The sequence below is a fragment of the Capricornis sumatraensis genome, chromosome 16 (assembly GCF_032405125.1).
Source record: "Capricornis sumatraensis isolate serow.1 chromosome 16, serow.2, whole genome shotgun sequence".
NCBI classification, from domain to species: domain Eukaryota; kingdom Metazoa; phylum Chordata; class Mammalia; order Artiodactyla; family Bovidae; genus Capricornis; species Capricornis sumatraensis.
In genome coordinates this window covers 49,932,266-49,959,121 of record NC_091084.1, presented here as the reverse complement: position 1 = coordinate 49,959,121, position 26,856 = coordinate 49,932,266, and the positions used below count along the sequence as shown (strand labels likewise).

Below are 26,856 nucleotides of genomic sequence, written 5' to 3'. Positions count from 1 at the left end.
AGTCCATGGGGTCACAAGAGTCACACATGACTTAGTGACAAAACCACTACTACCAATATACATACTAAAGCCTTTAAGAAAGTAGATCTTAAATATTATCACCACATTAAAAAAATGATAATTATGTAAGGAAATAGAGGTGCTAACTAAATTCATTATGGTGATCATTTTGCAATACAGTTGCTTACCAAATCCTCACATTGTGTAAGTTAAGGTTACATATGTTATATGTCAGTAATTGTTCAATAAAGCTAGAAAATCTATATTTAAAATTAAAAAATAAGATAAAACTGCTTTGAAATTTAGAAATAGTTAAGCCTCATGTTTCTTTGGCTTTTCTAGTTTCCATCATCTTCCTAGCCCTCTTAGTAAAATCAGTAAAAGTAGATGGTGAATAGAGGCTGGAGATGCCCTGATATCAGCAATAGTCATGAAAGTACATGGACCATAAGAAGGAATTATATTCATTTGGTTTCCCTCCTTTTCAACTGAGAATTCAAAGGAAACCTTTAATAAATAGGAGTTCTTTCTCTTACTTCCCCTGTAAACTTTTCTCTTCCTCCTCACCTAGGTTTAAAAGTTGATGTCTCTTTAAAAATCATCTTAGATACAACCTGTCTTGTATCTACTTTTTTATCATCTTCATTCCAAGATTATTTCTAGATCTTGGAGAAATGGAAAAACTCTTAGAGCATCAACAAACACAAAGGACTCTTCACAAGACAGGTTTACCCCACTGCCCTTAATCCCTGGTGTGCAAATTTATGTAGTCCAGAAGGGCGTATTTCACCAATGTTTCAGATTTTCCTCACTATAGAAGGTAACTTTGAAAATGTCTCCCCCAAGGAAAACATGATCTGTCACCACCCAGCAACAATTTTTTTCTTTGTTTTGACCAAAGGGGTGTCAGTTAAGTCTTGCTAAATATAATTAATCTAGACATAAATATATATAAAAAAAACATAGATTACACAGTCACATAAAGGTACCAATGAATACACTCCTGTGCACACTTATACACCCATGTAGTCATAGGCACTACCTCACATCACACAGATGGAAACTATTGCATAGTCCCTTGCTCAAATAACACTAGCACAATCACAGAATTTAATAAGACTAATAGTTCCTCATTGGTATTATATGGTATGTTGCAAATATCCTTCCATGTTTATAGCCACCTGAAGGTATATATCTAAGTACACATGCACACACACAGTGCTATAAATGCACTAACAGACTCACGGTAATATCCTAATTAATTATGTTCCCATGGCATACTCAATAATGAAAATCCAGCTAAAACTGAAGACTTCATTGTTCAATGACTTCAGTTCGTTTGGTTCTTGATTTTGACCAGCTACACACCCAAGAGTTAGGTATAGGATACAATAATTCAAATTGCAGGGGAAAAAATATAGATACCATCAACACAAAATCTAGATTTGATGAAGCGTCTCTTAATCTAAACATGTATGGTTTGGTACTAGGATTTTCATTTAGATGGCAACCTGGCATCAGGGTTTGTAATCACGGGCTTTGGAAGAAAAGCTAGTTATCTAATGTCTAGAGAGTATGAGGGTCTGAGTCTGCCTGGAGTCACAGTAAAAGTGTTAAAGTTTGGGATAAGTTCTCAATAAGGAGCCCTGATGAGCAATCTGAAGGAGGTGGCACTCACTGGATAGCAGACAACTCTTCCCTGTAACTGGAGGCAGTGGTCTGTGGATCCCCCAGGCTGAGCAGCATCAGCCCAGTCTTCTGTGACTCATAAATACATTAAACCACTAAGCATATTTGTTTGTGATGGGAGAAGGGAGAGTGAAAATAATGGGGAGGGTGGTGTCAATGAGTAATGGAATGCCCATAGGAGAACTGCTCCCAGGAGAAGCTTCTCAGCCTCAACAGCGCTAATGTCTCCATCTATATCCGTTACTATGTTATCCTTTACTATGTTAATCCTTCCTTGGCCAAGAAATGCACACCTACTTATGCATACAAAGATGCATCATAGACATTCTGAGACCCTTCCTCCCCACAGATACACCCTTAGGCACATTCAGCCCTTTATTTACTAACATTTACATTGCCTCTTTTCAGTTCAGTTCAATTCAGTTCAGTCGCTCAGTCGTGTCCGACTCTTTACAAACAGATAGAAACAAATATATTCCTACAATTCTCTAATGCTCTAGTCACTGATCACACATCTGTACACACACACACACACAAGAGTTTGCTGGACATAGACCATTCTTCAGCAAGCACAAACCCCATTCAACTGCAATGAAAATTCAATCTGATATAAATGATCTCAAGACCTATTTTAAATCAACCCTGAACATCTTCTATATAACTATGAGATCAATTTTATATATTTGACATAATTGATACCTTTTGATATGATTAAAGACAAGAACCAAATTTCTCAGTTGCAGCTCGTTTTATTCCAAGGTCAGCTGCTTATGGTGAACAAATCAGCACTCCGGGTCATACCTGTGCTTCATCCTAGGGGTATTTGGTTCTTCCCCTACACTGCTTTCTCTGCAATCAAGGCTACAGAACCACGCAGGAACAGCTATAACAGTATGATTGCTGCTTTCATGGCGAAAATGAACAATGTTATGAATAAAGAATCAATTCTACTTGAGTTAGGTTATAGGATATGTTTTGAATGTGTGCCATTTTTGAAATAACTCCAAGATAATCTGGCTATTTGGCTTTAAGAAGGAAGATTATTATATACAATAGAAACTCTGGTTCTAAAAACTAAGTCCAACTGTGATTTTTAAAGACTACAGTGACTTGATACCTTACATCATTCTCACTATGAAGGTAAAAGTCCATAGGAGATCATGTATTTTACAGTTCTAGTGATATAACAAGACTGAGGTGAGTGGATGAATCCTGCCTCTATGCTATACCAAGGATTCACCTCTCACTCTCTGTGTTTCTTCTCCATATCACAGGGCTCCATTTATTACTTGAAGGATATCCCAGACTCTAATGTCAGCAAATCATGGCATCCAGTATCAACATTTCATGGCAAATACATGGGTAAACAATGGAAACAGTGACAGACTTTATTTTCTTGGGCTCCAAAATCACTGCAGATGGTGACTGCAGCCATGAAATTAAAAGACACTTGCTCCTTGGAAGGAAAGCTATGACCAAACTAGACAGCATATTAAAAAGCAGAAATAAAGTACCCATAGGTGCATGGGTTTATTTCTGGGCTTTCTATCTTCTTGGTCTACATTTCTGTTTTTGTGCCAGTACCATATGGTTTTGATGACTGTAGCTTTGCAGTATAATCTGAAGTCAGGAAGGTTGATTCCTCCAGCTCCATTATTATTTCTCGAGACTGCTTTGGCTATTCTAGGTCTTTTGTGTTTCCATATGAATTGTGAAAATTTTTGTTCTAGTTCTGTGAAAAAATGCCATTGGTAATTTGATACGGATCACATTGAATCTGTAGATTGTGTTTGGTAGTATAGTCATTTTCACAATATTGATTCTTCGTACCTAGGAATATGGGATATCTCTTCATCTATTTATATTGTCTTTGATTTCTTTCATTAGTGTCTTATACTTTTCTGTATACAGTTTTTTTTTCTCCTTAGGTAAGTTTATTCCTAAATATTTAATTCTTTTTGTTGTAATGGTGAATGGGATTGATTCCTTAATTTCTCTTTCTGATTTTTCATTGTTAATATATAGAAATGCAAGTGATTTCTGTGTATTAATTTTGTGTCCTGAAACTCTGCAAAATTCACAGATTAGCTCTAATAATTTTCTGATACTAATTTTAGGGTTTTCTATGTACAGTATCATGTCATCTCCAAACAGTGAGAGATTTACTTCTTCTTTTCTAATCTGGATTCCTTTTATTTCCTTTTCTTCCTTTCTTCTTTTTCTGATTGCTGTAATTAGGTCTTCCAGAAGTATTTTGAATAATAGTGGCAAAAGTGGACACCCTTGTATTGTTTCTGATCTTAGGGGGAATGCTTTCAGTTTTTCAACATTGAGAATAATATTTGCCATAGGCTTATCATACATGGCCTTTACTATGTTGAGGTAGATTCCTTCTATGCCCATTTTTTGAATAGCTTTAATCATAAATGGGTGCTGAATTTTGTCAAAGGTTTTTTGTATATCTATTGAGATTATCATATGAAGTTTATCTTTCAATTTGTTAATATGGTGTATCACATTGACTGATTTCCATGTATTGAAGAATACTTGCATCCCTGGAATAAACCCAACTTGATCATGGTGTATGAGCTTTTTGATGTGTTGCTGAATTCTGTTTGCTAAAATTTTGTTGAGGATTTTTGCATCTATGTTTATCAATAATATTGGCTTGTAGTTTTCTTTTTCTGTGCTGTCTTTGTCTAGTTTTGATATCAGGGTGATGGTGTCCTCGTAGAATGAGTTTGGAAGTGTTTCTTCCACTCAGTTGTTTGAAAGAGTTTTAGAAGGATAGGCATTAGCTCTTCTCTAAATGTTTGATAGAATTCTCCTGTGAAGCCATATGATCCTGGGCTTTTCTTTTCTGGGAGATTTTTGATCACAGCTTCAACTTCAGTGCTTGTAATTGGATTCTTTATAATTTTTATTTCTTCCTGGCTCAGTCTTAGAAGATTGAACTTTTCTAAGAATCTGTCCATTTCTCCCAGGTTATCTATTTCATTGCCATATAGCTTTTCATTATAATCTCTTATAATCCTTTGTATTTCTGCATTGTCTGTTGTAACCTCTTTTTTATTTCTAATTTTGCCAATTTGATTCTTCTTTTTTTCTTAATGAGTCTGGCTAAAGGTTGGTTGATTTTGTTTATCTTCTCAAAGAACCAGCTTTTATTAATCTTTATCATTGTTTCTTTCATTTCTTTTTCATTTATTTCTGCTTGGATCTTTATGATTTCTTTCCTCCTAATAATTTTGGGGAGTTTTTGTTCTTCTTTTTCCAGTTGTTTTAGGTGTAAATTTAGGCTGTCTATTTGATGTTTTTTCTTGTTTCTTGAGGTAGGACTGTATTGCTATAAACTTCCCTCTTAAAATGCTTTTGCTGCATCCCATAGGTTTTGAGTTTTTGTGCTTTCATTGTCATTTGTTTCTAGAAATTTTTTTCATTTCCATTTTTATTTCTTCAATAACCTGTTGGTTATTTAGAAACTTTGTTTTATCTCCATGTGGTTGTGTTTCTTACAGCATTTTTTTCTTGTAATTGATATCTAGTCTCATAGCATTGTGGTCAGAGAAGATGCTTGATATGATTTCAATTTTCTTAAATTTACCAAAGTTTGATTTGTGAGCCAAGATGTGGTCTATCTTGGAGAATGTTCCATGCATACTTGAGAAGGTACTTGAGAATGCTTATTCTGCATTTGGATAGAATGTCCTGAAGATATCAATGAGATCCATTTCATCTAATGTACCATTTAAGACTTGTGTTTCTTTATTAATATTCTGTTTTGATGTTCTTTCCATTGGTATGAGTCGGGTGTTAAAGTCTCCTACTATTATTGTGTTACTGTCAATTTCTCCTTTTATGTCTGTTAGTGTTTGTCTTGTGTATTGAGGTGCTCCTATGTTGGGTGCATAGATATTTACAATTGTTACATCTTCCTCTTGGATTGATCCCTTGATCATTATGTAGTGTCCTTCCTTATATCTTGTAATCTTCTTTACTTTAAGGTTTATTTTGTCTGACATGAGGATTGCTACTCCAGCTTTCTTTTGCTTTCCATTTGCATGGAATATATTTTTCCATCCTCTCACTTTCAGTGTATATTTGTCTTTAGGTCTCAAGTGGGTTTCTTGTAGACAGCATATATATGGATTTTCTTTTTGTGTCCATTCAGCCAGTCTGTGTCTTTTGGTTGGAGCATTTAATCCATTTGCATTTAAACTAATTATTGATATATACATTCCTGTTTCCATTTTCTTCATTGTTTGGGGTTGTTTTTGTAGATCTTTTTTCTTCTTTTGTATTTCTTGACTATATAAGTCCCTTTAACATTTGTCGTAAAGCTAGTTTGGTGGTAATGAATTCTCTTAACTTTAACTTGTCTGAAAAGATTTTTATTTCTCCATCAATTTTGAATGAGATCCTTGCCAGGTACAGTAATCTTGGTTGTAGATTTTCCCTTTCAGTACTTTAAATATATCCTGCAATTCCCTTCTGGCCTGCAGAGTTTCTACTGAAAAATCAGCTTTAAGTGTATGTTACTTGTTACTTTTCCCTTGCTGCTTTTAATATTCTTTCTTTGTGTTTTGTCCATTTTAGTTTGATTAGTATGTGTCTTGGTATGTTTCTCCTTGGGTTTATCATGTATGGTACTCTTTGCGCCTCTTGGACTTGGTTGACTATTTCCTTTTCCATGTTGCAGAAATTTTCAACTATAATCTCTTCAAAATTTTTCTTATATGCTTTCTTTTTCTCTTCTTCTTCTGGGACCACTGTAATTCAAATACTGGTGCATTTGATATTGTCCAGAGGTCTCTGAGACTGTCCTCAATTCTTTTCAACCTTTCTACTTTATTCGCACTTCAGAAGTTATTTCTATCATTTTATCTTCCAGCTCACTGATTCATTCTTCTGCTTCAGATATTCTGCTATTGATTCCTTCTAAAGTGTTTTTAATTTCAGTAATTGTGTTGTTTGTCTTTGTATGTTTATTCTTTAATTCTTCTAGGTCTTTGTTACTTGATTCTTGCATTTCCTCCATTCTGTTTTCAAGATTTTTGATCATCTTTACTATCATTATTCTGAATTCTTTTTCAAGTAGTTTACCTATTTGCTCTTCATTTATTTGGACTTCTGTGTTTCTAGTTTGTTCCTTCATTTGTATAGTATTTCCCTGCCTTATTATTATTATTTTTTAACTTATTGTGTTTGAGGTCTCCTTTTCCCAGACAAAGACAGCCTCTTCAATAAATGATGCTGGGAAAACTGGACAGCTACATGTAAAAGAATGAAATTAGAACACTTTCTAACACCATACACAAAGACAAACTCAAAATGGATTAAAGACCTAAATGTAAGACCAGACTCTATAAAACTCTTAGAGGAAAATATAGGCAGAACACTTGATGATGTAAATCAAAGTAACATCCTCTATGACCCATCTCCCAGAGTAATGGAAATAAAAAAAAAAGTAAACAAGTAGGACCTGATTAAACTTAAACTCTTTTGCACAACAAAGGAAACTATAAGCAAGGTGAAAAGCCAACCCTCAGAATGGGAGAAAATAACAGAAATGAAACAACTTACAAAGGAATAATCTCTAAAATATGCAAGCTGTTCATACAATTCAATACCAGAAATCAAACAACCCAATCAAAGAGTGGGGAAAAAACCGAAACAGACATTTCTTCAAAGAAGACATATAGATGGCTAACAAACACATGAAAATATGGTCCACATTGCTCATTACTAAAGAAATGCAAGTCAAAACTAGAATATCACCTCACACCAGTCAGAATGGGCAACATCAAAAAGTCTACAAACAATAAATGCTGGAGAGGATGTGGAGAAAATGGAATGCTTTTGCACTGTTGGTGGGAATGTAAATTGATACAGCCACTATAGAAGATGGTATGGAGATTCCTTTTAAAAACTAAGAATAAAACCACCATATGACCCAGCAATCCCACTCCTAGGCATATACCCTGAGGAAACCAAAATTGAAAGAGACACATGTATCCCATTGTTCATTGCAGCACTATTTACAATAGCTAGAACATGGAAGTAACCTAGATGTCCATCAACAGATGAATGGATAAAGAAGTAGTTTTACATATACACAATGTAATATTACTCAGCCATAAAAAATAATGCATCTGAGTCAGTTCTAATGAGGTGGATGAACCCAGAACCTATTATACTGAGTGAAGTAAGTCAGAAAGAGAAAGATAAATACCATATTCTAATGCATATATACAGAATCTAGAAAAATGTTACTGAAGAATTTATTTACAGAGCAGCAAAGGAGACACAGACAAGGAGAATGGACTTATGGACATGGGGAGAGGGGAGGAGAGGGTGAGATGTATGGAAAGAGTAACATGGAAGCTTACATTACCATATGTAAAATAGATAGCCAATGGGAATTTGCTGTATGGCTCAGGGAATTCAAACAGAGGCTCTGTATCAACCTAGAGGAGTGGGATGGGGAAGGAGATGGGAGGGGGTATATGTATACCTATGGTTGATTCATATTGAGGTTTGACAAAAAACAGCAAAATTCTGTAAAGAAATTCAGTTCAGTTTAGTCGTGTTTGACTCTTTACAGACCCATGGACCACAGCACACCAAGCCTCCCTGTCCATCACAAACTCTCGGGGTTTACTCAGACTCATGTCCATTGAGTCAGTGATGCCATCCAACCATCACATCCTCTTTCATCCCCTTCTCCTCCTGCCTTCAATCTTTCCCAGCATCAGGGGCTTTTCAAATGAGTCAGTTCCTCCTATCAGGTGGCCAAAGTATTGGAACTTCAGCTTCAGCATAAGTCCTTCCAATGAATATTCAGGACTAATTTGCTTTAGGATGGACTGGTTGTATCTCTTTGCAGTTCAAGGGACTTTCAAGTGTCTTCTCCAACACCACAGTTCAAAAGCATCAACTCTTTGGCATTCAGCTTTCTTTATAATCCAACTCTCACATCCATTCATGACTACTGGGAAAACCATAGCTTTGACTAGATGGACCTTTGTTGACAAAGTAATGCCTCTGCTTTTTAATATGCTGTCTAGGTCGGTCACAACTTTTCTCCAAGGGAGCAAACATCTTTTAATTTCATGGCTGTAATCACCATCTGCAGCAATTTAGGAGCCCCCCAAAATAAGTCTGCAACTGTTTCCACTGTTTCCCCGTCTATTTGTTATGAAGTGATGGGATGGCAGCTGGAGAGGTGGCTGAATGGCTAAGGTCAAGAGCAGTGGCCATGAGGAGATACCCCACATCCAAGGTCAGAGAAACCCCAGTAAGACACTAGGTGCTGCAGTGACTGTGAGAAGATACCCCATGTCCAAGGGCAAAGGAGAAGCCCCAGCAAGATGGTAGGAGGGGTGAAATCACATTTAGAATCAAATCCCATACCCATCAGAGATGCTCAGAGAGCTCAAACAAACTTTGTGTGCACCAGGACTCAGAGACCCTACAGAGATTGAGACAAAACTGTGTTTGAGTTTCTCCTGTGGAGGTATGGGTCAACAGTGAATTGATCAGGTGCAGGGGCTCTGGGTAGAGCAGACTTGGGTATGGCTGGGTGCAGCAGACTTGGATATGGCATAAGCCCTCTTGGAGGAGGTCGCCATTAACCCCACCAAAGAGCTGCCAGAAATTACACAGGACTGGGAAATAGACTCTTGGAGGGCACAAACAGAACCTTGTAAAGCAATTATCCTTCAAAAAAATAAATTTTTTTTTTTTTAAAGCAGAGGTATTACTTTGCTGACAAAGGTCCATCTAGTCAAAGCTATGGTTTTTCCAGTAGTGATGTGATGTGATGTAATAGTCGGACTATAAAGAAAGCTGAGTGCCAAAGAATTGGTGCTTTTGAACTGTGGTGTTGAAGACACTTGAGAGTCCCTTCACAAGGAGAGTCCTTTGCAAGGAGATCAAACCACCAATCTTAAAGGGAGCCAGTTCTGAATATTCATTGGAAGGACTGATGCTGAAGCTGAAGCTCCACCTGATGCAAAGAACTGTCTCATTGGGAAAAACTCTGAAGCTGGGAAAGATTGAAGGCAGGAGGAGAAGGAGATGACAGAGGATGAGATGGTTGGATGGCATCACTGACTCAATGGACATGAGTTTGAGCAAGTTCTGGGAGTTGGTGATGGACAGGGAAGACTGGCATGCTGCAATCCATGAGGTCAAATAGAGTCGGACACGACTGAGTGACTGAACTGAACTGAACTGAATATCAGCTAGCTTCCAGATACATTCAGTAGTTAGGAAACACTGACGCACAGAGATTATGTCACTCTCTCCATTCTCCTGTCTAAAGAAGTCTCTGGAATGTGTTACGTTTCTTCCACAGCTCCAGCTTTTGCCAGTTGGAACCACCCTGGCTTCAGTTCTGGTGATCCCACCTCGAGTCTTCAGCCTGTGGATCATAGTGGCAAATCTCTAAGTTGTATTAGCAACAGCAGATCCATTTCCTGGATCTTTTGAAATATGTACAAACAATTTCCAAGATTAAGCTCACTCTGTTTTACTGTACTAGTTATTTTATTATTGTCTCTCAGGCTCAATTACACATTTACATTACCTTGTGGTACTGCGTCTCTGTAAACTCCATTTCTCACTTTCCAATCAGTTCCCAAGATCTGCAAATAGGATGTGCTAGGAAACTAGAGCAAGACGGAGGATTGTTTTTTGTTGCTTTCAGTGTTACCCCAGCAACACTTTTGCACTTGAGCGACAATGATTCTTTCCAATGCATTAGCTGGTTCCATTTTCTAGCTTTCCAAGAGCTTCCCTGATGGCTCAGTAGTAAAGAGTCTGCCTGCCAATGCAGGATAACTGGATTCAATCCCTCAGTTGAGAAGATCCCCTGAAGAAGGAAATGGCAACCCACTCCAGTATTCTTGTCTGGAAAATCCCAAAGACAGAGGAGCCTGGTAGGCTATAGTCCATGGAGTCACAAAGAACCAGACATGACTTAGTGACTAAACAACAACAAAACTCCAGAAGGGGTCTTATGGGACCTTTTAAAGACCTCTGAACAAGCCAGAGAAGTTCCCTGTCCCTCTCACCTCAGAGGAGTAAATCTTATTTATGTAAGACCTCTTGTCTGAACTCAAGATCCCAGCATCACCTAAACAGTATCTTCTTCTCAGGAGTCTGAGTTTCAGCTCTTCACCACTATTCCCTCAAAACTGTAAGAATTAATAATTTCAAAACTCTAACCTTGTTCTTCAAGTCCTATGGTTAAAAACTACTTCCTGAAATTATCACCTCTAGTGACAACCATCATAATCTCTTTTGGTCTTATGCATTACTTAATAATTAATTATGAAGTTTTACATTAATTTTTCTTAATTAAAGGAACTGACGTGGTCCTTATATTCTGACTGGACCATAACTATACCAAGTTTTTGTTTCCTGGGTTAGATCACAACTAACGCATGAATTCAATAGACATCACTATATGCTACCTTCCAAGCAACTTTTCTGTATTCCTAGGACCTGGAGATGTAGCAATATCAACACAGGTGGGATTCCTCTCTAAGAGAGCTTATTGTCCAATTGGAAATGTAACAAGTGAGTTCATCACAATCCATGTGAAAGGACAGTTACCAAGAAAGTAAGGAATATTATGGGAGTACCTGAGCATACGTTATGCAAGTAATTAAAAACATTTGAACAGAAAAGACCCTAAAATTTCAAAGATGTTTAAGCAAGAGACATATATATAATGTGTCTTTCCCTGCTCTTTTCATCTAAAAGAACAGGGAGTATAAGTTCATTTAGTCAACAGATGCTTATTAAAAACCCAACAAGTGTCCTACAATATTTAAAATAATGTAGACACAACTATGAACAAAACAGCCAAAGCTAATTTGGATGGTGTTTATAGAGATGATAGACAATAACAAGGAATTTCAGAGAAGGAAGAGAGGGTTGAAGAAAATAAAATTAAAACTAAAAATATATTGTTATATTCTAAGGTTTGCTAATGCTGACATATTAAGCTATACATTCGTGTGTGCATGCTAAGTTGCTCCAGTCGTGTCCAACTCTTTGCAACCCTATGGACTGTAGGCCCCTGGGCTCTTCTGTCCGTGAGATTCTCCAGGCAAGAATACTGAAATGGGTTGCCATCCCCTCCTCCAGGGGATCTTCCTGACCCAGGGATAGAACCCACATCTCTTGTGTCTCCTGTTTTGGCAAATGGATTCTTTACCATTAGGGGCACCTGAGAAGCCCTTTGGCACTTAGTAAAGGCTCTCTATATATTGATTGAATAAATAGAGATAGTTTCAAATGACTTGGGCAATGTAGAATTAGAGTTTTGTTTTCTTTTGTTTATTTTGGTTTGTTTTGCTTTGTTTTCTGCAGTGTGAAGGAAATACAGAACAGCATGAGCTGAAGCCTAGGGTTTGATGATGTCAAGCTGAAGGCACCAATGCTACCACAGCTCTTGCTGTGGAAGAAGATAAAGAAGGATAAATGGACCATAACATAGGAAAAAGAAGAAAAAAGAAGAGAGCTGGGAAAGAAGAAAATATGAGAAAATAAGAAGAAATAATAGGGGAATTCCCTATATGTCCAATGGTTAGGACTCTGCACTTCCACTGCAACTGAGTTTCCATCCCTTGTGAGGGAATTAAGATCCCACAAACGCTGAGCAGTTAGAAAAAAAAGTTAATTGATAAGAGAAATATCTAGAAGAAAGTGAAGTAGAATCAAAAGCAGAAGCAGAAAGAAGAGAAAAAGAATGAGAAACAAAAAGAGAAAAATTATGGGAAGATGGTGGTGATTTGAACACTAACTTCTTTACAACCAGTTAATCCATGGAACTTTCCTGTATTCTTTTCTTTTTTGCTTTGAGGTAAATATTTTAAATCCTAGAAATTATTCTTATAATCATCAACACATGCTTTAACATTAATTTTCTCCTGCCCCCAAAGATACCCAGCTAGAGATATGCATATATGTGTGTGTGTGTTCAGTCATGTCCAACTCTTTGTGACCCCATGAACTGTAGCCCACCAGGCTCCTTTGTCCATGGGATTATCCAGGCAAGAATATTGAAGTGGGTTGTCATTTCCTCCTCCAGGAGATTTTTCCAACTCAGGCAGGGATCGAGTCCATGTCGCCTGCGGCTCCGCCATTGCAGGCAGATTCTATACCCGCTGAGCCCCCTGGGAAGCAGTATACAGGTAGGCATGCCCCTGTGCAATACTGTCCCATTGTGTATGGGTGGACTTAGGGACATTTATAAGTAATAAAATAAGAAGTAAATGATCGTGTGTGAAACAAAGACTAGATTCTTTTTCTTTTAATGAAGAGGTATAACATTACATCATCCATCTTTCAGATTAGAGATTGCACCATCCATCTTGTCTCATTCTGGAGGAAGGTGTATCACAGACAGTTCTGTGGAGAGGGTTAAGCAACCAGGTACTGAAGCCTCCTGCCAACACCCATGTTAACTTGGGGGAGGGTCCTCCAGACCTAGTCAATTCTTCGTGAACTGGAGCCCTAACCAGCAGTTTGACTGCAACCTCATGAGAGAATCTTAGCTGGAACCACTCACCCAAGTCAATCACTGGCCCTTCATAAATAAGACACAAAGTTCATAACTTAATGAGTTAATAAGTATTAAGCTACTGAGGGTTTTTTTTGTTAATTTGTTACATATCAATTGATAACTAATATAGATACAAGATTCATACATCATAATCTAAAACTTTAATCAAGTCTAAGCATATAGTTGCTACTTAAAAATGGTATTTGGCTAATTTATTTATTAATTAATTTTATAATTTAACAAACAAATTGAGTACCCAATATATACTGTGGGGAAACAAGAGGAACCAGACTCCTTCCTTTTTTATAGTCCCCATATTGAGTTTTGTGATGATAGTCTGAGGAAATTGTGAATAAATTCATTGACAGTACCTAAAACATTCCTGGTAATGTTAAGAGGTAGGCAGTATTTGGGAGAAAATAACTGATAAAAGAAGAAGACTCAAACTCTGGGTTAAAAGAGGCCAAATACCACTTAATATCCTTAAAATGGTTAGTTGTGCATTCCATATTATTTCTTCACCTTAGAAATTTCCCTCAACTTCTTTTTAGAGAAATTTTGAAAACTCATGAATGGCACTGAATGTGGATGACTCTATCTTAGGTTACATGTTAAAACTGCTTATTTGTGAGGAAGCCTTTAGCTATTTCTGTGATTATGTCAGTCATGGACTGACTCCATTCCAAAATCAATTACTAAATGCCTACATCATGTGAAGTCAAGCCAGACTCTGGATAAGACATGGTTTCTGTGACTATGAAGCTGAAAATAATTTTCTCTATTCATTCTTTCTCAGGGTCAAAAAAGCCCCAGGCACTGAGCTAGGTATTGAGGATAATGTAATAAGGAAGACATTTCATGTGAAGAGTTGACTCATTGGAAAAGACTGATGCTGGGAGGGATTAGGGGCAGGAGGAGAAGGGGACGACAGAGGATGAGATGGCTGGATGGCATCACCAACTTGATGGACATGAGTCTGAGTGAACTCCAAGAGTTGGTGATGGACAGGGAGGCCCAGCGAGCTGCGATTCACGGGGTTGCAAAGAGTCGGACATGACTGAGCAACTGAACTGAGCTGAACTGAAGATACAAAATGCTTGATTTATGTAAAGTTTTAGTAGCATTTGATAAAACCAGAAATAGGGAAATGTCAAGTTCACAAACAATCACAAAAAAGCACAAGAAATTAGGAAAATAATTAAATAAGCAGGTAAGGTTCTTACAGCTGTAGGATTCACTAGGAAATGTTTTAGGTGGCAAAAATTCCCAGCAGAGGACATGATAAAGAACAAATACAGAAGCACAAGGTCATGAAATGGCATATTTGTTTAAGAATCTGCAAGAGGTTCAGTTAACCACTATGGAGAACAGTGTGGAGATTCCTTAAAAAATTGCAAATAGAACTACCTTATGACCCAGCAATCCCACTGCTGGGTATACACACCGAGGAAACCAGAATTGAAAGAGACACATGTACCCCAATGTTCATCGCAGCACTGTTTATAATAGCCAGGACATGGAAACAACCTAGATGTCCATCAGCAGATGAATGGATAAGAAAGCTTTGGTACATGTACACAATGGAGTATTACTCAGCCGTTAAAAAGAATTCATTTGAATCAGTTCTGATGAGATGGATGAAACTGGAGCCGATTATACAGAGTGAAGTAAGCCAGAAAGAAAAACACCAATACAGTATACTAACACATATATATGGAATCTAGAAAGATGGCAATGACGACCCTGTATGCAAGACAGGAAAAAAGACACAGCTGTGTATAACGGACTTTTGGACTCAGAGAGAGAGGGAGAGGGCGGGATGATTTGGGAGAATGGCATTCTATCATGTATACTATCATGTAAGAATTGAATCGCCAGTCTATGTCTGACGCAGGATACAGCATGCTTGGGGCTGGTGCATGGGGATCACCCACAGAGATGTTATGGGGAGGGAGGTGGGAGGGGGTTTCATGTTTGGGAACACATGTAAGAATTAAAGATTTTAAAATGTAATAAAAAAAAAAGGAAAAAAAAAAAAGAATCTGCAAGAGGTTCAGTTAAAAAAGAAAGAAAGAAAGAAAAGAATGTAATAAAGATTTGAGCTGAGAGATTATTATTGAGCCCTACACTAAGGTCACAGGTGGGGAAACTTGTACTAAGGCCACAGATGTGGAACCCTTTACCACAGTCACAGGACAAAATTCTCCAGAACTGACCAAGCCCCATAGCAACTATTACCAAGCCCCCTGACTTACCCCAGCCAACTCTCTGACCCCATATTAGGTAAAATAACCACCCTATAGCATCCTAACCAATCACCTAATGCCACTGTTCTTGCAGGAATTTTGTCTTGAGGCTATAAAAATTGCCTAGTAGCCCTTGAAAGGGCTCTGCTTTCCGTTGACCTGGCCCACTATTCTAACAGCATCTCTCTCTGTAATAAACTCTATTCACCTCTGATTCTGCCTCGTGTCTGAAAATTCTTTCCTAATTCATGCACAAACCACACTTTTGAGATGAGAAATTCTAATGTGCTCAGAGTTTGAGATGCTTTGTACATGAAACAGAATTTTTAAATGGATCCTGTGTATCTTAGACCGGTTCATATGTGAAGATAATGGCTATTGTATTTTTAATGAACAATCGTGGGAAATTTTGATTCTCATAGAACCAGTTAGCTGACTTATACACTTCTTTCTGGATGGCATCACTGACTCGATGGACGTTGAGTCTGAGTGAACTCCGGGAGTTGGTGATGGACAGGGAGGCCTGGCGTGCTGCGATTCATGGGATCGCAAAGAGTCGGATACGACTGAGCGACTGAACTGAACTGAACTTGCAAAATTCAGTGGTTCTCAACCAAAGGTTCTTTTGTACTGCATGGCACACTTGTCAATGCCTGGTGGCATTTTTTTATTGTCATAATGGGGGTAGAGCATCTCTTAGGTAAAGGCCAGTGACACTGCTAGAATTCTTACAATGCACAAGACATCACATCACAACAAAGAATTATTCAGAACAAATTGTTAACACTGCTGAGGTTGAGAAACTCTGCCCTAATCAAAAGTGTAAAAGAGTTATGAATTAGAGGATCTAAATAAAGATGTCTGAAGAGAATCATTGGAAAGAGCTGTCTCCCATCCCACATCCTACATGCAAGAGAAAGGGATATGGGGGTACATCCCACTGTTATTGAATTAAGAGTTTCCTCAAGGATTCTACTCAGGAGCATGTGTCATCTGAGTTGTAGCGGAAAAGAGACATAGCAGACTGGTTTCTTATTACACTTGAAAACTTAAGTAGCCATCTCACTCTTCAGATAGCAGGATTAAATAGAAGACTATTGCCATTTTGAGGTAGAGCATTAGTTATGCACAAGAAGTTTAACCATTTACTGGGTGGCTACATGTTAGAGAGAGTTGTCATGGTGTTGTCACTTCTAATCAGAAGAATATATAGTTCTACAAAGGTAACGGTATAAAATAGATAACTAATGAGAACCTACTATATAGCTCAAGGACCCCTATTCAATGCTCTGTGGTGACCTAAATGGGAAGGGAATCCAAAGAAGAGGCAATATATATATAACTAATTCACTTTCCTGCGCAGTAGAAACTAACACAACATTGTAAATCAATTATAGTCCAATAAAATTAATTTTAGAAAAGAACTAAGCATTGTCAATAAATTCAACAGGATAAGAAAACTTAGTTATTTTCTGATTATACCTTATTTGTTGGGCTAAATCAATATATCATGTAATTCTGGGATTTCTTTAAAGATAATGAGCTCCTGTCTTACATGCCTGCCTGGCCTTCACCAAGCAGTGTCTTGCACTGGGGAGATAACTGGTGTGGCAGATTGCAGAGTTCTTTTTCAGCTAAAAGTGCTTATTGTCAGTAGTCATGAAAGTCCTCAAGAGAATAAAATCTTCCTAACAAGTTTTCAGGCACAAAGTCAGCACCACTGCTCTCCTCCTGGGGCTTAGAGTGAGATATAAAACAGGCAGGCATGAATGCACTTGAGCAGAGAGAGAGAAGAATGTGTTGTTCCATGGATGTCTCTCGTCATTCTGTTCTCTGGTGAGTTCTGAAACCCAGTAGGGGTGAACTAGCTGACTGTCCTGAAAGGGTTTAACCCTGCCCCAAGAAAGGGTTACATTGGGAAAAGGGTAGGGTGAAGAAGAGAGAGACACTGCGTGGAGGCAGTATCTTAGCTGAGTGAACAGAATAAGTGGGACTGTCCTTTGCCTTGAGGTTCTAATCCTGAAATAGCCACTAACTGCTTATGTAATTCTGTGATTCGCCGTACTTCTCTAGATTGTCACTCTCCAGAGTCAGATTCCTTGAGATCAATGTTTCTATGATTCACTAACATTGCTGCAAGTTGAGGAAGTAAAGCAGGACTTGGGCACAAGAAAGGTTCAGAAATATAGGAGCGAAGTGATCACTGCCAATTCCACGGCTCAGACTAACAGCTGAGCCAGCACACATGATCTAACTTTGTTCTCATTTTATTAATTCTGAGAAAAAGATATATAAAAGTTCTCAGGATAAATAAAAAAGTATACGAAAGTCCCCCAGAGAAAAAGAAATCAGTTAGTCATAAGCTGTAGCCATAAGTAGATGAGCATATCTAAACATGGATGACTATGACATAGATTTAAAACCATGGTCCTTACATCAGCTGTATTTCAATTAAAAAATAAAGAAAAAACTATGGTCTTTAGACAACCTGAATGTTAGTATACCTATACCAGATTTAGAGGAGAATTCATAAGTTTTCCCCAGACAGGAACAACTTCACACCTTTGCACAAATTAAAGGTTTCTTGGTGGCTTTTTTGCAGCAACTCTGCTAGTAAAAAGCTGATATCCACTGGCAGTCAACTTCATCGAAATCTCACTGGCCCTTCTTCTCCCTAACCAAACATATATTATAATTCAGACTAGCTCTGGGGTACGCTATCATTAATTAGTGACATGTCTGAATCAAACAACACTGTGAAGGAAAAATTTAAATACTTGTATAATTACTGATGAGTCATACTCCCAATGTCCTTTGTAATAGTTCTCTATGAAGTTTAATTAACCTATTCCCATTCAAAGATTTGATTAAAATTGTAGATACCAAAGGGTGAACATTTTCTTTGTAACTAATTGACACATCTAAGCATTTGTCAATATTGTCCTTCTTTCATAAAACAGAGGGAATATGTAGCCCAGCCTATGACTTGATGATCATAAAGTATGAAGAAAAGAAGTTTGCCTGTATTTTCTCAAAACAAGTGATTTCATGAATGCATCAGTTTAAACTGTGTAGACACCATCTGCTCTGTCTTTTACTCCCTGGTTCCTTCCCTTCCAGTAAGTGCAGGTCTCAGAAATCACTAAATCAGAAGGTCTAACCCTGAAAAGCTCTCTGGTTTCCTCCTGCCATGGGATTGTTCAATATCACTCACCCTGCCTTTTTCCTTCTGACTGGTATCCCTGGCCTGGAGAGCTCTCAGTTCTGGCTAGCAGGACCCCTCTGTGTGATGTATGCTGTGGCTCTCGGGGGCAACACAGTGATCCTGCAGGCTGTGAGAGTGGAGCCCAGCCTGCATCAGCCCATGTGCTACTTCCTGTCCATGCTGTCTTTCAGCGACGTGGCCATGTCCGTGGCCACACTGCCCACTGTTCTCAGAACCTTCTGCCTCAATGCCCGCACCATTGATTTTGATGCCTGCCTAATTCAGATGTTCCTCATCCATTCCTTCTCCATGATGGAGTCAGGCATTCTGCTGGCCATGAGCTTTGACCGCTATGTGGCCATTTGTGATCCCTTGCGCTATGCCACTGTGCTCACTAACGAAGTCATCGCTGGAATGGGTTTAGCAGTGGCTTCTCGGAGCTTCATCACCCTCTTTCCTCTTCCCTTCCTCATCCAGAGGCTGCCTATCTGCAGATCCAATGTCCTTTCCCACTCCTACTGCCTTCACCCAGACATGATGAAGCTGGCCTGTGCTGACATCACAATCAATATCGTCTATGGACTCTTTGTTCTTATATCGACGTTTGGCATGGACTTGTTATTTATCTTCCTCTCCTATGTGCTCATTCTGCACTCAGTCATGGCCATTGCCTCCCGTGAGGAACGCCTCAAAGCTCTCAACACATGTGTGTCACATATCTTGGCTGTACTTGCATTTTATGTACCAATGATTGGGGTCTCCATGGTCCACCGCTTTGGGAAAAATGTCCCACGCTACATACATGTCCTTTTGTCCAACATCTACCTCTTCGTGCCTCCTGTGCTCAACCCTCTCATTTATAGCGCCAAGACAAAGGAGATCCGTTGAGCCATTGTTCACATGTTCCACCACATCAAAATGTGACTTCCATGTTTGGCTTTAAAATATAATGATCACTAGTCCTAGACTATCATCCACAGTGTCGTTATTATCGTCATTGTTGATGTTGTTATCCTAGATATCATAATTATCATTACAAAGGTAGATATACTGGGGGGTGGGGCGAGTAAAAGATCAGGAAAGGAGATTCAAAACTTATAGGACAGAACAAATGTGCAACAACACATCTAACAGAAATCAATTTCATTCATAGAAAGATAACGATGAGAGTCAATTGAGTGATTAGACAAAACTTTGCAGAGGAAGATTAAGCTAGGAATCATTTTCTATAATAATAACTATTACTAATATAATAATAATTGTAGTATCTGTTTCCTAAAAGTGCCAGATCCAGTTCTAAATTATTTTTGCATTAATTCATTTAATCTTTCTAACAATCTTATGAAGTATAGAGAATGGAATAAACTGTTCAAAGTAACTCACATAATGATCCAAGTGAGATTCAATACTAGTCTGTCTCCAATGTTTGTACCCAACTACTGCAAATACTGCCTCTCTAACTGACATCACTATTAACATTACAACTTCTTGAGGTATGCCAGACTGGGAAAGAAATATCATATGACATTGCTTAAATGTGGACTCTAGAAAAAGATTTGCTGTTCATTGTTCAATTACTAAGTCATGTCCTGCTTTTTGTAACCCCAAGGCCTCCCTGGCATGCTGCTAGAGTTTGCTCAAACCTGTGTCCTTTCAGTGGGTTATGCCATCCAACCGTCTCATCTTGTCATCCCCTTCTCCTCCGGCCCTCTGTCTCTCACAGCATCAGGGTCTTTTCCAATGAGTCGGTTCTTCGCGTCAGGTGGCCATACTATCAGAGCTTCCACTTCAGCATCAGTCCTTCCAATGGATATTCAGGGTTGATTTCTTTTAGGACTGACTGGTTTGATGTCCTTGCTGTCCAAGGTACTCTCAAGAGTATTCTCCAGCATTACAGTTGAAAAGTATCAATTCTTTAGTACACAGCCTTCTTTATGGTCCAACTCTCCCATCTGTACGTAACCAGTGGAAAAAACATAGCTCTGACTACATGGACCTTTGTCAGGAAAGTGATGTCTCTGCTTTTTAATAGGATATCTAGGTTTGTCATAGCTTTTCTTCCAAGGAATAAGTGTCTTCCAATTTCCAATAAATATCATAAACAAGTTTATAGCCTATAATTTATTTAGATATCAATAGCTTATGTAAAAACTTATTTTAATAGCTTAAACAAATACAACTTATCTCAGAAAAGACACTTCTTTCTCCTCACAAGTCTGTTAATTAGGAAATTGGTCAACATTTATTAGTCAGAAATATTACATATACATTAGTGAATGAAATGGCAACCCACTCCAATATTCTTGCCTGGGAAATCCCATGGACAGAGAAGCCTGGTGGGCTATAGTCCATGGGGTCATAAGAGTCAGACACGACTGACCAAACAACAGCAAAATTAAAACAAAGCAATACATATGCAAATTTACATACACACTCATATATAATGGATTATTTTTTTCTCTATTAAGAATATAAGGGCTTATCATTTTCAGCCTCCTCAACAAATGTCTCTATAATCTATGGTCACTACAAACAGGTTGTGTGTGTACATACCTGCACATGCCCCATAGGTCCCTAACCAAGCAAAAGCTGGAAAGCGAGTACTTTCAAACACTGAAAGAAATTACTATCACTATTTTGTTTGGTGATGCCTTACTTATTCAGAACTCAGATCACCACATTTGTATTCAGCTGTTAGCACTGCTGAGGTGAAGAAACTCTGCTCTAATCAGAGATTTAAAAGAGTTATTAATTAGATGATTTAAAAAAAGGTTTCTGAAGAGACTCATTGGAAAGAGCTAAATCTCCCATCCCCAACCCCTCATACAAGAGAAAGGAATACAGAGGTGCATCCCACTGTACCTGAATGAAAGGAGAGTTTCCACAAGGTTTCTACTCAGAAATTATAGGTCCCCTGAGCTGTGGGGAGAAGGAGACACAGCAGACCAGTTCCTTATTACCCCTGGAAATTTAAATGGAGCAATGAAAGTTACCTTGCTGCTCTGATAGCAGGACTGAGTAGGAGGCTATTGCAGTTTTGAGGTAGGACATTTGCTTCACACAGGAAGGCTGCCCATTTCCTGGGTGGCTACATGTTAGAGAGAGCAGGCATGGTGTGGTTGTAGATCCTGACCGGAAGAACGTAAAGGGGATCTGGGTTGTAGACGGAGTTAAAAGCAATCACATAAAAATATATTAGTTAAAATTGATGTAGGAAATAGATGGACCCCTGGCCTGGACAATTGGTGTTTGTCAATTGGAGTACAATTGAAGCTTTGTTTCCCTCAGAGATTCCAAGGACAAAGCTAGTGGCAAAAGCTGAGCTTTGTTGGAGTGAAGAGATAACATGCAGAAGTTTCCTGAGATCAAGGAAACTTCCCTGACAGCAAACACAGGTACAGAAAGGAGGGGTTGCTGCCCCATAATACGTGATACCAAGACTCCCACAGGTCTGTGTGGTAGAATCCATCTTAGGAAAAGTTGCACAAGCATATTGGGGAGGGTCCTAGGGCAAGACAGTTGTGAAAAAGAAAACAAGATAATTGGGCAAAGATAGACTAAGACTGGACTTCCCTGGTGGCTCAAGTGATAAAAAAATAAATAAATAAAAAAATCTGCCTGCAGTGCGGGAGACCCAGGTCCAATCCCTGGGTCAGGAAGATCCCCTGGAGAATGGAATGGCTACCCATTCCAGTATTCTTGAAAATTCTTCATGCCTGGGGAATTCCATGGACAAAGGAGCCTGGTAGACTACAGTTCATGGGGTCTCAGAGAGTCGGACATGACTGAGCGATTAACACTTTCATTTTTAAACAAAGACTGGGGAGAATTACCCTGTGTAAGTGATTTAAATCACCTTTTACTGCGATTTTCCTCATTATGGAGGACACTCACATCCTTTCTCTCTGGGTGTGTATTTTTGGCTTGATTTTGTCTTAAATAAGCAAACTATGTCTCTGTGTGCTTGCCCACATGTTATGCTGTATCTCTGATAATAAATGTTGTACTTATTTTTGCAGTTTTCGCTTCCTTGAGAAATTCATTTCTCACAAGAAGCAAGAGCCAGGGAAACTGTGATTCTAGTCTTCAGCTGCTGGTGGACTAGCAGCTAGGATTCCTGGTTTTCATCCAGGCCACCCAGGTCCATTTTCTAGGCAGGGAACTAAGATTCAAGACTGCCTACTGCTATCACTTCAAGATCAAAGTCAAATGGAGAGGTAAAAGATGGAGAGAAATTTCTTTAAATAATTAATGAAAGCACCCAATGACAGAATCAGCTTTAAGTATTATTTTAAGTATTTAACAGACCTAGGAAACATGATATCAGCTACCTGAATCATAATGAATTATGAATCTTGCCATTTCCCTTCTGGCTCCTTTCTGGGTGAGAAGTCAGGTACCATTGTTAGCAAGGGAAGGATAGCAGAAAATAAAAGACTGTAATTCTGAACACTCTAAGATTCGACTATTACATGAGTCTGTTATTCGCTTAGTGGTCTCTGATTCTTTGTGACCCCATAGACTGTAGCCCACTAAGCTCCTCTGTCCATGAACTTTTCCAGGCAAGAATACTACATAGGTAACCATTCTCTTCTTCAGGGGCTCTTCCCCACCCAGGCACTGAACCCCAGTCTCCCACATTGCAGGCAGATTCTTTACCATCTGAGCTATAGGGAAGCTATACATGAGTCTGGGTTGTCCAGATACTCACTAGAGGAAATTTTATCATCTGAATGTGACCAGAAACATTAAGGAACTTGTTTTTCATCTAGGAATAAAGAAAGAACTAGCATTTTCAATATATTTAAGAGGAAAATAAAAGTGATCTTAATCATTTTTTATTATACCTTCTTTCTTGGGCTTGGTCAGCATATCACATAATTCTGGAATTTTTTAGAGAGTAATGAGCTACTGTCTTACATGCCCATCCAGCCTTCAGCAGATGGTGTCTTGGATTGGGTAAGAATCAGTCCGGCAGATTGTTGAGTTATTTTTCAGCTAAAAGAGTGTATGCTTTATTCTCAGTAGTCATTAAAGACCTCAAGAGAATAAAACCTTCCTGATGAGTTTTCAGACAAAAAGTCAGCATCACTGCTCTCTCTCTTGGGGCTTAGAATGAGATATAAAAGAGGCAAGCATGAATGCACTTTATAGAAGATAGAAGAATATGTTGTTCTGTGGGTGTCTCTCATCTGCCTGTCTTCTGGTGAGTTCTGAATCCAAATAGGGGGGAGACCCAGGTTCAATCTCTGGGTCAGAAAAATGCCCTGAAGAAGGGAATGGCTACCTACTCCAGTATTCTTGCCTAAAGAATCCCGTAAACAGAGGAGCCTGGTGGGCTACAAGTCCATGAGGTTGCAAAGAGTCAGACACGACTGAGCGACTAACACAACAAAGGGGTGAGCTAGCTGACTGTCCTGAAATGGTTTAACCTTGCCCCAAGTAAGGGTTAACTGGGAAAGGGATAGGGTGAGGAGAAGAGGGAGAGACTGAGGGGAGCTTATCAGATGGTAGCATCTTAGCTGGGTGAGCAAAGCAGGTGGAAATGCCCCTGGACTTGAGGTTCTTGTCCTGGCACTGCCTCTAACTGATTGTGTAACTCTGGGTGATTCACTGTAGTTCTCCAGATTGTCACTTTCCAGAGGCAGCTTCCTTGGGATTAATATTTGCATGATTCACTAACATTGTTGCAAGCTGAGGAAGGAAAGCAGGACTCAGGGCACAGGAAAGGTTCAGAAAAACAGGAGCAAAGTGGTCACTATCAATTCTACAACTCAGATAACGGCTGAGCCAGCACACATGATCTAACTTTGCTTTCATCATATGAATTCTGAGACACAATGTGTAAAATCACCAAGGAGATTAAAGAGTAAGAAAAATCAGTTAATGGTAAACTTTTGATGAGCCATGAACAGACAAGCATTTCTAACTTGTTATTATCCATCACATAGATGAAAAATTGTGGTCTTTACAAGACTCCCTATATAACTCTCCAATCCCATCAGAACAACAGGGCCATAAAGGATACTATAAAATGTCCACAAAAACTGATATAAGGAAGAAAACACAGAGGTCTAGAGAGGTCTCACACAGCCAGGGCATGCCAGAGCACGGTAAAATCACAGGACTCCTGATGCTCAGCCCAAGACCTGTTTCCCTAAACCATTCTGGTTCCTATAAGTCTTCAGTTGAAGAAAAGGTTCTGGGTTCCAAGAGCAGAAGAAATAGAGTCCAGCATTGAATACAGGGTGTGTTTGTTTTGGTTTTGGTTTTTTTGTATCACTGTCTCACGTGAATCTGCCTTTTGAAACTCTCTCTTCGAGGGTATCTGAGAAATCTCCACCCAGAAATATGTGCCTTCTTTTTCTTTTCCAGTGTCCTCCCCAACACTTCATAATGCCTCAAAGGCATCAGTGCAATATTCGGTTCAATTCAGTCGCTCAATCATGTCTGACTTTTGGGACCCCATGGACTGTAGTATGCCAGGCTTCCCTGTTTATCACCAACTCCCAGAGCTTGCTCAAACTCATGTCCATCGAGTTGGTGATGCCATCTAACCACCGCATCCTCTTCTTTCTCCTCCTGCCTTCAATCTTTCCCAGTATCAGGGTCTGGGTCTTTTCCAATGAGTCAATTCTTCACATCAGGTGATCAAAGTATTGGAGTTTCAGCTTCAGCTTCAGTCCTTCCAATGAATATTCACGACTGATTTCCTTTAGGACTGACTGATTTGATCTCCTTGCAGTCAAAGGAACTCTCAAGAGTCTTCTCCAACATCACAGTTCAAAAACATCAATTCTCCAGTGCTCAGCTTTCTTTATAGTCCACTCCAGTATTATTGGACTTTCCTTGTGGCTCAGCTGGTAAAGAATCTGCCTGCAATGTGGGAGACCTGGGTTCAATCCCTGGCTTGGGAAGATCCCCAGGAGAGGGAAAGGCTACTCACTCCAGTATTCTGGCCTGGAGAATTTCATGGACTGTATAGTCCATGGGGACGCAAAGAGTCAGTCATGACTGAGCGACTTTCGCTGTCACTTTCTCACATCAAAACATGACTACTTAGAAAACCACAGCTTTGACTAGACTGACTTTTGTCTGTAAAGTAATGTCTCTGCTTTTTAATATGCTATCTAGGTTGGTAATAGCTTTTCTTCCAAGGAGCAAGCATTTTTTAATTTCATGGCTGCAGTCACCATCAGCAGTGATTTTGCTTTTTTTCTTTTTTTTTAATTTTTATTTTTACTTTATTTTACTTTACAATACTGTATTGGTTTTGCCATACATTGACATGAATCCACCACGGGTGTACATGCATTCCCAAACATGAACCCCCCCTCCCACCTCCCTCCCCATATGGGTGATCACCCATGTGGGTGATCACAGTGCACCAGCCGCAAGCATGCTGTATCCTGCGTCAGACATAGACTGGCGATTCGATTCTTACATGATAGTATACATGTTACAATGCCATTCTCCCAAATCATCCCACCCTCTCCCTCTCCCTCTGAGTCCAAAAGTCCGTTATACACACCTGTGTCTTTTTTGCTGTCTTGCATACAGGGTCGTCATTGCCATCTTTCTAAATTCCATATATATGTGTTGGTATACTGTATTGGTGTTTTTCTTTCTGGCTTACTTCACTCTGTATAATCAGCTCCAGTTTCATCCATCTCATCAGAACTGATTCAAATGTATTCTTTTTTAATGGCTGAGTTAATACTCCATTGTGTATATGTACCACAGTGATTTTGGAGCCCAAGAAAGTCTGTCACTGTTTCTCCATCTATTTGCCATGAAGTGATGGGACCAGATGCCATGATCTTTTGTTTTTTGAATGTTGAGTTTTAAGCCAGCTTTTTCACTCTTCTCTTTTACTTTCTTCAAGAGGCTCTTTAGTTTCTCTTTGCTTTCTGCCATAAGGGTGGTGTCATCTGCACATCTGAGGTTATTGATATTTCTCCTGCCAATCTTGATTCCAGCTTGTGCTTCATCCAGCCTGGCATTTCTCACACAAGTGAAATAAGCAGGGTGACAGTATACACAAGTACATCAAGGAGTACGTCATAGCTGTATATTGTCACCCTGCTATATTAGTCTTACCTATCTTTACTTGAGGTTTTATCAGCTACTTGCATACT

At 38.9% G+C, this 26,856-nt stretch overlaps 1 protein-coding gene across 1 annotated transcript; it reads left to right on the top strand.

The window, feature by feature from the left end:
- Nucleotides 1–18,703: 18,703 nt before the first annotated feature.
- LOC138092684 (olfactory receptor 51I2) lies at nt 18,704–19,606 on the top strand. The gene has a single exon (XM_068988757.1). It carries the CDS (start codon nt 18,704–18,706, stop codon nt 19,604–19,606), a length of 903 nt encoding a protein of 300 aa, XP_068844858.1.
- The last annotated feature ends 7,250 nt before the right edge of the window (nt 19,607–26,856 follow it).